Source organism: Crinia signifera, chromosome 7 (genome assembly GCF_055691185.1).
Source record: "Crinia signifera chromosome 7, ASM5569118v1, whole genome shotgun sequence".
Classification (NCBI taxonomy): Eukaryota; Metazoa; Chordata; class Amphibia; order Anura; family Myobatrachidae; genus Crinia; species Crinia signifera.
The window spans coordinates 151,455,005-151,468,966 of NC_139223.1; the positions used below are offsets into that span (position 1 = coordinate 151,455,005).

Here is a 13,962-nt window from a genome sequence, read left to right on the forward strand (position 1 = left end):
GTGACATTTTTATTATTTTATATTCATTGCATTTCTTTTTATTATTTTTATTTTTATATCTATTTTTATTTTTTACATGATAAGCATGATACTCTTTATCTCTTCTGTCCTTTCTAATGTATTCATTCAACCCCATACAAATTAGTGCTCTTATTTTTACAAAGCTTTTCTAACCACCAATAAAGCTGCTTCTTTCATATAATATAATATATAATAAAAGTTTTCTTCTTAAAACCATCGGCATGTATGCAGTGGCGGTTTTTACTTATGTGCTGCAGGGTTGCAGCCCCATCAGGTAAAATCTGCCACTGTTCTCTGCCTATGAAACCAGATGCAGTCTGTGAGACTGCTCTGGCTTCATTGTCCGACCTGCCAGTCACTCAAGGCAGTCCTCTGGGATGCCTCACTTTGCGAAATGCGGGGCAGCCCCAAAAACAGGTTCTGAGCATGCGCAGTACTGCGGACGACACTGAGCATGCACCGGTCTTGGGAACCTGATTAAGGGCCAGATGCACTAAGCTTTATACGTTATAAAATGGAGAGTGATAAACAGCCAGCCAATCAGCTCCTACCTGCCATGTCACAGGCTGTGTTTGAAAAATGTCAGGTAGGAGCTGATTGGTTAGTTGTTTATCACTCTCCATTTGATCACTTTTGAAGCTTAGTGCATCTGGCCCTAAGCCTCCAGGTACTGCTGAAAAGGCAGCCCATGGAGGCTTGGTCCAGCGCATATGCAGAATGTATGAAGTTACTGCGCATGCACTGGCCCCATGCAGGGGACCGGTGGCTGGGACCGGCAGCAGTGGGGAGCACAGCGGCACCAGCAGCAGTGGAGGGGGGCTACATCACCGCAGCTCCCCTCCTCTGCAAGGGTAAGAGCCACCACTGCATGTATGTAAACCTTAGCAGGCACCCCACCATTAAGTTTTTCACTTGTTTGCTGCCCTGGGGTGACCGGCCTATGCCAACCTTTTGGGGTTCCGTGCCCCAGATTCAAACTTAGTATTAGGGACCCACCAGAAATGAGGCCACCGTGAAGCTGGTTGGTGGGCAAATATTTCTTGGCCAATTAATATACCAAAAGCCTCTATTATTGATTAATAATATGGAGTGTGCATCTGCACCATGTATTTTTCTTTGCAGAACTACAAGTCCCAGCATGATAGCACCTCATGTATATAGGGTGTGCATTTTAAGATCCCCCCCATAAGCTAATATTGTGTACACCTGAAGGTTGGGACTCCTTTAACTTAGAGTAGCACCCCACCCACCTGATTTTAGTATTATTTTACCAGCTTGGTCCCTGGTAGCCACTGACTGCAAACTGGAGGCACAATGTAGGTAAGACCTAAAATTGACATCAATTGCTAGTCTTGGGGATGGATTTGGGACGCAGCTCCCCTTGGGTTTCTTTCTTATTAATACACTTATAAGTCCAATTGTATTATATCCAGGAAAACAGTATTTTTATTCCCTGTGTCTGTAGGTGATGTGCACTCCTTGGGATCCAAGGAGTGCACATCACCCACAGACACAGGGAATAAAAATCCTGTTTTCCTGGATATAATACAATTGGATTTGTGGAATATGAGGAGAAATTGCCCTATTAGGTTTCCAATTCAAGCTTAAATATATAAAAACTGTCAAAACATCAGAGTATATAAGTATCATACTGTTTTGAGATCATAAGAAGGCTTCTGCTACACCCATCATCATCTGAGGTGTTTCAACTGGACCCTAAATACGGTCCTATTTTCTGAATTGTGATATTCTCACCTTTGGACCCCGAAGGGTCTAAGTTTAGTTCTAAGATCATGAACCCCTGATGAAGTCTCTAACGAGACGAAACGCGTTGGGTATTGGTCACATATACTGAAAATAAAAAGAAAAAAGCTTCTTATAAAAGAACTACTACAAGTGTATTTTTTACTATATATTTTATGTATTGAAATGTATGATGGACATTACTGATTGAGGGCGCTGAGGATACTATTGTAGGTGTGATATATATATATATATATATATATATATATATATATATATATATATACAAACTCCACAAACATACAGTGTGAGGGAAAGCGCTAGGCCAGTTATAGTATGCCTGTTTTTATTGCAGCCACGATGGGATTTGTAAATATCTGGTCAGGTGCGAACCGTTGTGCAGCCGTACACAACCAATGACATATCGAGCACATTGATTTACAAGGTGGGAATTCACTGGAGCGTTGCGGAGACTAAACTGATCACTGGCTACTGCAAGTTCTTCCCTTGCGAACAGGTCTGAATCTGGCTCAATGCATAACTCCCAACTTTCACTGGTGGCCCAGCGGGACCTTCACGCGCGGCGCATCAGAATGCATGAAATTTTGGGGGCGTGGCCTCACTGTGAGGGGGCGTAGCCTTTAAAACGCATCACTCTTGCATGGCCATGCCCCGTTTTACCGCCGCTGCCCCTCTGCATGGGCACAGCGTCTATTCCCCGCTGACTCTCAACTCCCGCCCAACTCCCACTGCTGGACACTGCTCGCCTGGGTGGGCCACTGGAACGTCCTTAAAGACCGGGATGTTCCCGCGGTAGGCGGGACAGTTGGAAGGTATGCAATGTACACAGCCCACCCCACATTACATTATACAGCTCACCCCACATTACATTATACACCCCCACCATATTACATTATTCACGCTGACAGTGTGAGACATTAATACTATTATTAGGTAAAAAAGTAACATTACTGAAGGGACAGTAATCTTCATAAAGATACAATTATAGAACAGTATTCCAGCTCTGAGAGCCCAGGAAATTAAATCTTTTTAATCTGTCCATCTAGAAACAGATGAGGAATTTCTATAACCAATCAAAAAAAGTCCTGCTGTTTACAGGCCGTCTGAGCACAGTGAGTGGAGTGGGCGGGGTTCTAGGCACAGAGCCTGGTTCCCTAAAAAGCAGCAGCAGCAGCAACAGCAGCAGTGAAGGTGTGTATTGTGTGGTGGTGCTGCTGTAGCGGATGGTGGTATAATGAGAGCCAAGTGGTTGCTGCAGTTGTGCCTGGTGCTGACACTGTGCTGCTCGGCAGCTCCCCAGCCCGCAGGTAATGTTGTCACACTGTATCTGGCACCAGTGCCACTGTCTCACTTGCACTGTGCTTCCGTCCTGTCTGTACTCCTCTGATGTCATGCCTGTTGTGTAGGGAGCTGTCACACATGTATGTTCTCTATATACAGCTACTGTTGTGTGCTTAGTGTGGGGCAGACAGCACCTGTACCCCATACTCTCCTCCTGTACCTGGCTCCCGGGCACAAAGTGTTACATGTGAGCCCTGGTTTTACTTTCCTAATTGGGATGACTGGGCTTATTTGTGCAGGGAAATCATGCAGAGTATCTATCTATCTACATGTTGAGTATCCTTTATCCAAAATGCTCAGGACCAGAGTATTTTGGATAACGGATTATGCCGTATTTTGGAATATTTGTATATTTGAATGAGGTATCTGATTCTTGAGGTAAAACACAGGCACTGAATTTGAACAATCATTTTTTGCACATATTTAATGCCAGTTATATATCATGTCCTCAGTAGTGCCAGTTACAGATATCCCCAGTAGGGCCAGTTACATACAGTATCATTCCCCCAGTAGTGCCAGTTACAGATGTTCCCAGTAGGGCCAGTTACATACAGTATCATTCCCCCAGTAGTGCCAGTTACAGATGTCCCCAGTAGGGCCAGTTACATACAGTATCATTCCCCCAGTAGTGCCAGTTACAGATGTCCCCAGTAGGGCCAGTTACATACAGTATCATTCCCCCAGTAGTGCCAGTTACAGATGTCCCCAGTAGGGCCAGTTACGTATCATTCCCCATTCTCCAAGGGGTTATATTGATTCACTCGGAAAGGCACAATCACTCTCTAATGGACAAATCCATATGCACTGCAGGTGGGGCTGATGTAAGATATGCAGAGAGAGTTAGATTTGGGTGTTTTATTGTTTCTGTGCAGGGTAAATACTGGCTGCTTTATTTTTACACTGCAATATAGATATTAGTTTGAAGTACTCCCCCCAGCCAAATCTAACTCTCTCTGCACATGTTACATCAGCCCCACCTGCAGTGCACATGGTTTTGTCCAGTGGCGGATTCAGGGGGGGGGCACCTGGGCACGTGCCCCCCCTGTCATTTATTTTGTAGCTGAGGACCAGGGCTTTCCAACGAGCCCAGCCCCGTGTCTCTAGCCCCCCGGGAACCAGAGATATCGCCTGGCAAACCTGTAACGTTTTTTCCCCATAGGATAATATGGGACCCGTCAATTCCGACCCCCACCCGGTTCCGACGGCTGCCAGTTCCCGCCCTGGCATCACAGAAGATTGTCTTTGATATCATTCAATATGATATCAGGATGGTCCAAATCCGTCAATCGGTTCCAGAGATATTGTGTGTAAACCGATTTTTTTCTTTTTGAAATGTAATTTCGTGGCTGTTCATGATTTTGAAGGCAGATTACTCTGGAACCAAACGTTCCAGTTTCACTGGACCAAAATCATTCAAAGCCCACTCAAAAGTTCTTCAATATAATACTTGTCTCATGTAAATGGGTCAGTTGGTTCCGAAGATATAGCCGGTTAAATGAGATAACTGGTTAAAGGGGGGAGGAGTGGTTTTCTCACCCCCTCACACCAGAAAATGCAGGGACTAGGCTGGTGTAAAAGGGGCCAACCTGGGAATGCATTTTCTGGTGTGAAAGGGTTATTATTTTAAATAGCCGGGACCTGCAGTGCTCTGAATACAGCCAGGCTCTGCCACTGTCAGTGGCTATCACTTCTGCCTGGCGGTGGCTGTCCCCCATTTACCACAAGCATGTATTCCCCCTTGGCAATGAGCATGTAATCCCACATGGCAACAAGCATGGAACCTCTGGCAATGAGCATGGAACCCTTGGCAATGAGCATGTAGAGAAGCAGCACTTATGTAGCATAATTTTTAATAGGCATTATGGTGTTTGGCATAATACATAATGGACATAATGGCATGTAACTTAACGTGTAATGGACATTATGGTGTAAATGTTTAATGCGCGCCTTTGGTGGACAATGTCCCTGTTTATGAAGTGTATTGTGAATTTTGGCTTAATCTGTGTGTATTATGTGAATTCTGGCTCAATCCATGTGGCATTATGAGAATTTTGGCTCAATCCCTGTGGCATTATGTGAATTTTTTCCCAATCCGTGTAGCATTATGTAAATTTTGGCTCAATCCGTGTGGCATTATGTGAATTTTGGCTCAATCCGTGTGGCATTTTATGCATTTGGCTCAATCCGTGTGGCATAATGTGAAATTTGGCTCAATCCATGTGGCATTATGTGAATTTTGGCTCAATCCGTGTGGCATTATGTGAATTTTGGCTCAATCCATGTGGCATTATGTGAATTTTGGCTCAATCCGTGTGATATTATGTAAATTTTGGCTTAATCTGTGTGGCATTATGTGAATTTTGACACAATCCATGTGGCATTATTTGAATTTTGGCTCAATCCATGCGGCATCATGTGTAAGGGGCAAGTATAATGGGGTCTAGTATTTTGTTGCATAATGTGTAGAAGTTGTATATGGTGTTGACACGCCCCCTGTTGAGTGGCCACACATTCTTTTCTGGAGCGCGCGCACAACTACATCCTTCACTTTTGTCGCCATGGTGGGCCTGCGTACTTTAAATGCCAGGGCCTATTTTTGATTCCATTCCCACCCTCTCCTGCTGCTCTCTTAGCATGTACACTGGCACCACTAACACCGCCCCTCCCCCACCCAAACCCTTTTTTATCATGGTGCCCCCCCTGTCATTTTATCCTGGATCCGCCCCTGGTTTTGTCCATTCGAGAGTGATTGTGCCTTTCCGAGTGAATCAGAATAACCCCCAGAGTGCTCTGGTCATGGGAGCAGGGGTTGCTGCAGAAGACAGCAGCTGCAGCTTGCGTGGTGAGTATTTCTGGGGCAGCCCTGGTAGGCTTCTCCTGCCCCAGGAAATCCCACCATTTAAGGGGTTAATCTTGCTCTATGTTATACAGCCAGCAGTAGGACTATAGTTCAGCTTGGCTTTTATAGACCTGTTTCTGGGCAGGCCGCCTAGCTTTGACAGCCTGCCACACAATAACTAAATTAAGGGGCCATTTAGACTTTTATGTTGTTACAAGTTATTGTTACAGCAGAAACGTCACACCTCTGCTAACTCTTCTGTTATAATAGTCAGTCAGTTTTATAACCTGTTACATATTAACACAGGGAGAAGCAGCCTAGACTATTACCTCTGTAACATATAAAGAAGAATTAATGCTAAGGAAGAACGTTGTAATTCCAATGGTTTTATCTTTAAACTAGTTAAAGGGGTAGGGGTCATAGGATAGACAGCAACTAGATTGACAAGCATTAGGTCGACACCACTAGGTCAACATGTAGGAAGGTCGACATCACTGCACATAAAACATCCAAATCTAACTCTCTCTGCACATGTTATATCAGCCCCACCTGCAGTGCACATGGTTTTGTTCATCTGAGAGTGATTGTGCCTTTCCGAGTGCATCAGAATAACCCCCTTTTTTTAACTTTTTTTTTCAAGCATATCGATCCATGTGAGGGTACGCGCTACACTAATTGGGAGACCATGTCGATAGGTGTTGACATTGACACCCAAACATGGAAAAACTAATGTTGACCTTTTGACCATGTTGTCCTTTTAATTGTCGACCTATTGACTGTTTCTCTAGACACTGGCTATCTAATAATACACACCCCAGCCAATGAGGTCATCCGAAAGGTGATCTACAAACACCGACCAAGTATCATTAGACATGATGAGTTCATATAAAAACTTTTTGAAAATAGACTCTATTCCATGCACTCTTAGATTATGTGCTAAAATTTAGAATTGACATTTTATGTTTTGTCAACCTTTATAATCTGGGGGGAGGTTGCCTCGTACTGCATATACTGTATATACCACACAGGGAAGGCACCCGGGCATCAGAAATTGATGAGAGGCGAGGAGTGCCGGACATTGCACTGGTATTTATATATATATATGTATACTCCAACAGACGTGTTAGCACTCCAGTCTCTTGAAAAAGTTTATTTATTTGTAGCAATCTATGGCAGTGTTCAATACAATTAAGTATTATCGTCAGGCTACTGATACATACTAACAGCATGCTTAAGTAGCACAAAACCCCACCTCACTACCGGCGCACACACTCCGCAGTGAGACGACCTCAGATGACGTCACGATCTCTACGTAACTACACATGAAAATTACAAAGTAATAAAAAACACCTATAACAAAAATACAAACCACACATAACATGTAACACAGTGATTAAATGCATTAGACACATCATAGATCAAATACAAATATATAATGTCTAACCCGAAGCATAGACCTTAAGCAACTGTCAATGAAGTAGAACATTCAAGCCCATACTTTCATTTAACCCTTTTGGGGCGACTGTCCCCAATTTTATTATCCATCTGGATTCACATTGTAGGAGTTGCAAACCCCGATCCCCTCCTCGCAGTGAGGGTGCTATATGATCTATCATCCTGTATTTAATTGCTGACATATTATGCTTAGCTTCTAAGAAATGGCGAGCCACAGGTTGCTCACTCACCCCTTTCTTCCATGCAATGGTTATGGCAGATCGATGAGCAGCCATCCTTTCTTTATACAATCTTTCGGTTTTACCGAAGCCACATGGGCATATAATTTGATAGACTACGTATTTTGTGTTACAGGATAAAGTATGTCTGATAGGAATAGCCTTGCCTGTTTGCGGGTGGGGGAATGTAGGTCCCGGTATCATGTACCGACATGTTGTACATGGACACCGTATACATCCCAGTTTTTTACTGTTGTCTTGCACTGGAGTATAGGTTTTTACCAAGTAGTCCCTAAGATTTGGGGGACGTTTAAAACAAGGCATTAAACGCGAGGAATCCAATTTTAACTCAGGGTCTGTCTGGATCATGGGCCACAGTTTTTTAGCTGACCCTACAATTTTTGTACTCTTTTGGTTAAATGAATTCACCCACGGAAACACTCCCTGGTTGTTTTTTGGTTTAGCACCAACCAGCAATTTTTGCCTATCCATAGAGATAATTTTTTTCATGGTGATTAACAATTTTATTCTGCAATATCCCCGGGACACAAATTTTTCTATCATGACATGCATTTGGGCAATGGCTACATCACTATCAGAATTAATCCTGAACACTCGCAATAACTGCGAATATGGTAAACCACGCAGTAACCCTTTAGGATGACAACTAGTGGGTAACAACAAATTGTTTCTATCAGATTCTTTTGAATATAAGCTGGTATCGATTTTGCCGTCCTTAAGATCAATACATACATCCAGGAAGTGGGCTTGGCTAGAACTGTAAACAAACGTAAATTTAACAGGGCTGGGACCCGTGTTGTGAGTCTCAATGATGTTAACCAAATCCATGGGGGTTACCCCTCCAAAAGACTAGGAGGTCGTCTATATACCGCGTGTATAAGACAATCCTGTCAGTCACACTGCGGTTAGCAAACAATAATTCATTTTCGACAGAAAACATGTAGATGTTCGCATAGGACGGCGAGACCGCCGCTCCCATCGCGCATCCCACGTTTTGCACAAAGAATTTATCATTGTAGATAAATACGTTTTTAGTAAGGATCAGTTTTAATAGCTCTACCAATAAATCAATGTTGGGGCCATTGTACAGCTCATTATTATTTAGGAACTCTTTTACAGCTAGTAATCCCTCACAGTGTGGGATTACTGTATAGAGGCTACTCACATCGATCGTAAATAGCCAAAGATCATCTCCCCAATCAGGTCTCACAGACAATTTGCGTAGCAACGCAGATGTATCCAGCAGGTAATGAGGGTGTGCTCTAATACATGGCTGTAATACACTATCTATGTATACTGATAGTGGCTGAAATAAGGATTTTCTAGCAGCCACTATGGGCCGACCAGGTGGATCTGACATGGATTTATGTAGTTTCGGTATACAGTAGAACACTGGAGCCAGTGGATATAACGGTATTAAACTATCCATAAGTTTTACAGTGATCAATTTAGAATCAACCCCTTGCTGCAAAGTCTCTCTCAAGACTTTCTTAAAATCCTCAGTAGGATCAGTAGGTAACCTGCTGTACGTAAATTAATCATTCAAATGTTTTAAGACCTGTAAGTGATATTTATCAGCATCCTGAATAACAAGAGCACCACCTTTATCTGCCGACCTGAAAATTAAAGATGGATTATCACGCAAAGCATTTAAGGCAGTTCTATCATTTTTACTGAAGTTACTTTTATCATTATCAGAATCATGGACATCACCAACATCGAACACATCCTCATTTAAAAGGTGCATAAATGTTTTTACTATAGGGTTAAATGATTGGGGCTCGAGGTTAGACCTCGGCAACAATTTAGTTAACTGAGCCGGCAACACTTCCACAGGGATAGTGGGAGGGGCTGTTGGATTTTTCGCAAAATGTTCTTTTAGTTTTAAACCACGATGCAGTCTATGTTGGTCGATAGTCCATTGGAGTTTAGAAAAATTCGAAGAGGGGCAAAGGATAAACCTTTTTGCAGAACACTGTGTTCTGCCTCTGTCAGTTCGTAGGATGACAGGTTAAAGTAAGGCATTACGAGGCCACTTTGGCCGGCCGGCCCCTGCCTCTCTTTTTGGTGTCGGCTGCGGCCACCCCGCCGGTTGTATTTGCGCTGCCTCCTGCAATGCGGGCTCTGGTGAATACATCATAGATCAAATACAAATGCAAATATATAATGTCTAACCCGAAGCATAGACCTTAAGCAACTATCAATGAAGTAGAACATTCAAGCCCATACTTTCATTTAACCCTTTTGGGGCGACTGTCCCCAATTTTGATGTGTCTAATGCATTTAATCACTGTGTTACATGTTATGTGTGGTTTGTATTTTTGTTATAGGTGTTTTTTATTACTTTGTAATTTTCATGTGTAGTTACGTGGAGAGCGTGACGTCATCTGAGGTCGTCTCACTGCGGGGTGTGTGCGCCGGTAGTGAGGCGGGGTTTTGTGCTATTTAAGCATGCTGTTAGTATATATCAGTAGCCTGACGATAATACTTAATTGTATTGAAACGTTGCCATAGTTTGCTACAAATAAAGAAACTTTTTCAAGAGACTGGAGTGCTAACACATCTGTTGGAGTGTACGAGCAAGATTTGCTGTGCAGGCACCCGTCCAAGTAGTTTACTTCAGTGGCTGTGCCGGACCGTCTGGAAGTATATATATATATATATATATATATATATATATATCTTTAAAAGCAAAAGAAATGTGGTCGCTCTGATAGTGTTTTACCACTTTTTATTGACAAGAAAGATTTAAGAACAATCAGGTAGAGTCACATACCGCAAACTGTGGCTGTTACCTGCCGCTGGTATGTAGAGCATAAACCGAAAAACAGTTGAAGAGGTTACACTCCTTACAGCTCCAAGGCACACCGTAACAGAGACGCTAGGCCACGCCCCTACGCGTTTCCTCACACCGGACTTCGATATATATACAATAGAGAATCAGGCGGCACTCAGGACTTCAAATCTCTGCGCAAACAGGTGGTGCAGTATTTATTTGGCAACGTTTTGGGGATATCTCACCCCTTTCTCAAGCCTTACAACAAGTGACAAGTCACTTGTTGTAAGGCTTGAGAAAGGGGTGAGATATCCCTGAAATGTTGCCAAATAAATACTGCACCTGTTTGCACAGAGATTTGAAGTCCTGAGTGCCGGTCGGAGGAAGGCACCGGGACCAGTATACCATCTTCAATACCGGAGTGCCGGTCACAATGGACGGATATATATATATATATTTATTAACAGTTTCTTATATAGCGCATATATATTCCGCAGCGCTTTACAGAGCATAGTTATTAGCAAAAACACATAACAAATTACAGTACAAGACAGTTTAGGACAAGTACATGGTTAATATGGATAGTTGCATCAGTGGACAGGACACAGAAGCAAGCATCAGGGTGGCAGAGGTTTATATATTCTAAGAAAGGCACATGAGGAGAGAGGGCCCTGCTCGTGAGAGCTTACATTCTAAAAAGGGAGGGTTAGACAGACAGGGGTGACACAGAAGGGAAAGAGGTGAGCATAAACAGTAGGTTAGGATGAGAGATGGTCGGGTTTTATGCAGGAGGGTGGGAAGATGACAGCTTAGTCTTTGATATTTTAAGTCTGAAAAAGCGCTGGGTCATCCAAGAGTAGACAGCAGAGATACAGTTGGAGATATAAGTGAGGATAGAGGGAGAGAGATCAGGAAAGATTTCAGCGGTAGATTTCAGTGTTATCAGCATAGATGTGATAGTGGAAGTCGAGTGAGCAAATAAGCTCACCCAGAGAGGACGTATAGAGATAGAGACCAAGAATAAAATTTTGGGGGACACCTAAAATCAATGGAAGAGCAGGACAGGTGAAGTCATTAGAGGTACAGCAGGGCATTTTCAAAACTGACAGTGCAAATACAAGCATTAACAGTGATAGTAAAAGTTGTTTGCAGATGTAAAAATGATGATATTATGGTTGAATAGCCAGATTAAGCAGCCACAGGTAGTATGTTGTGAGAATAAATTGAACTCACTCATAGCAGTCTTTGGTTTTCTCAGTTGTTGCTTCTGTCCTTCTGTTTCACTTCAGTGTAATGCCAGTATAACGCCACAGTTATATTTAAATTATGCCGCACTTTAAAAATGATGCACTTCAAAACTATTATGCACACAGCTAAACCATGCACACAGCCTATGTAATGACCATTAAATGCATCTGCACTCATTAATTGGACTTTCCCCACCCAATCCCAACCCCCCTACTACAATGAATGGTAATAAAAGGGGCTTACATAAACATCCATGCATTCCAAGATAGCATGTGTCATGAAGGGCCCCACACACAGCACAATTTTCAGGCATTTTCTGAGCGATTTTACTAATTCGCTCAGAAAATGCCTGAAAATGCATGTAAATCGCTGTGTATATAGCCCACACAGCGATTTACATGCGCGCACCCGCCGTTCTGAATCCGGCAAAGATTCAGAACGGACGGGTTGTACAATTCAGAGCAGTCGCTCAGAAAGCTCCTGCTCATCTCCCGCATGTGTGGCTGCGGGCAGATGAGCAGGGCTGTTCTGAGCGACTGAAGCCCCGCTGAACGCCGCCCGCATGACACCGCCGCTGCACGCACCTGTGGATGCCGGACACCGCCGCCGACACTGGACATCGCCGGAGACCGCCGGACACGGACACCGCCGCCGAGCTGATGACGTCACACCGCTGGAGACCGCCGCCCCTCCGCGATGATGGACTCCGGAGTTGGTAAGTATTTTTTTTATTCTACCCTCAGAGTGTTCTGTGCCTGGCTATACTAAATTGCTCAGCTCTCTCCTGTAACTAGTATAATTTTTCATGTCAAAGGGAAGTCTGGACTATAAATAATGTCTGTGGATAGAAAGCACTGAGAAGGGCCTGAATATAGGGGAAAAAAACATAGCAATCTCACACAGATGGTTAAGGATCAGTTGAGTATAAGTGCAAGTTCCTTTTGCTGTTTACCATTAAATAAATTAGGCTATTTAGAATGATGATATATTTTAGGTGTGACCCTGCTGGTTCAGGAGATGCTGGTAGAATTTTGCAGAGGAATTTTGTTCTGGTAGAACCACATGTGCTGGGAGCTATCAGGATGCAGAAAGATACCAAAAAAAAAAAAACACAAAAAAAAACAGCGGTTTTTTTTGCCATTAAGGATAACATAAACAAAGTCTTGTGTGTCATGGTATGTATGTGTATATATATATATATATATATATATATATATATATATATATATATACACTGTGTGTGTGTGTGGTGTGTGTGTGTGTATATATATATATATATATATATATATATATATATATATATATATATATATATATACAGGGGAACAGAGAGGCGGCACTCGGAGACGATAATAATTGGAAAAAACCTCCAAAGGTGGTTTAATGTGACATTTCAGCAACGTTTCGGGGCTGCGCCCCTTTCTCAAGCAAAGTCAAACAACAAGTGCTTTGCTTGAGAAAGGGGCGCAGCCCCGAAACGTTGCTGAAATGTCACATTAAACCACCTTTGGAGGTTTTTTCCAATTATTATCGTCTCCGAGTGCCGCCTCTCTGTTCCCCTGCATACACGCACCTTCCGTGTCAGGAAGGCACCGGGGCAATTCAGATCCAGCACAGCATCTAGGAGTGCCGGTTACCCCGCATCTTTATATATATATATATATATATATATATATATATATATATATACACAGTGCAGTTTGATGGCATGTGCGGCGTGACAGTCGTGACAGATTTGAGATCTCCCGTGCTGAATCTCCCAATTTGAATCTCTGACACAAATCTCTCTGTATGTGGCTCATTGTCTGAAATGAGTCACAACAGTGAAATCTCTTGTGCTGAATCTCCCGTTATGTATCTCTGGCACACATCTCTGCGTATGTAGGGCCCTTAAGAGTTATAAGATATTCCTCCCTTCACATAGACAACAGCGATTTGCTTTTTAACTTGCAAAATTAAGTTTGTCAAAAACACATTTCTGATATCTAAAGCAGTGTGCAGAATGATCAATTACCAAAGCATTTAAATACATCCAGCACCAGAGGTGTAATCATCTGCAGCCCAGCCAGACCAAGTATGTAGAATGCTGGTTACCTATGACAATATCAAATCAATCTAGGACAGAGGTAGAATCATCTGTAGCCCAGCCAGACCAAGTATGTAGAATGCTGGTTACCTATGACAATATCAAATCAATCTAGGACAGAGGGTAGAATCATCTGCAGCCCAGCCAGACCAAGTATGTTACCTTTATATATATATATATATATATATATATA

General features: G+C 42.8%; 1 protein-coding gene across 1 annotated transcript in view; it reads left to right on the top strand.

Moving 5' to 3' along the window:
• Positions 1-2,500: 2,500 nt before the first annotated feature.
• Positions 2,501-13,962, top strand: part of LOC146020679 (lymphocyte antigen 75-like) — a 39,948-nt gene continuing 28,486 nt past the window's right edge. Inside the window, exon 1 of the mRNA XM_083153971.1 lies at positions 2,501-3,092. Coding sequence (XP_083010097.1) covers positions 3,020-3,092 — 73 coding nt within the window. The 5' untranslated portion in view covers positions 2,501-3,019. The remainder of the gene's footprint in view (positions 3,093-13,962) is intronic.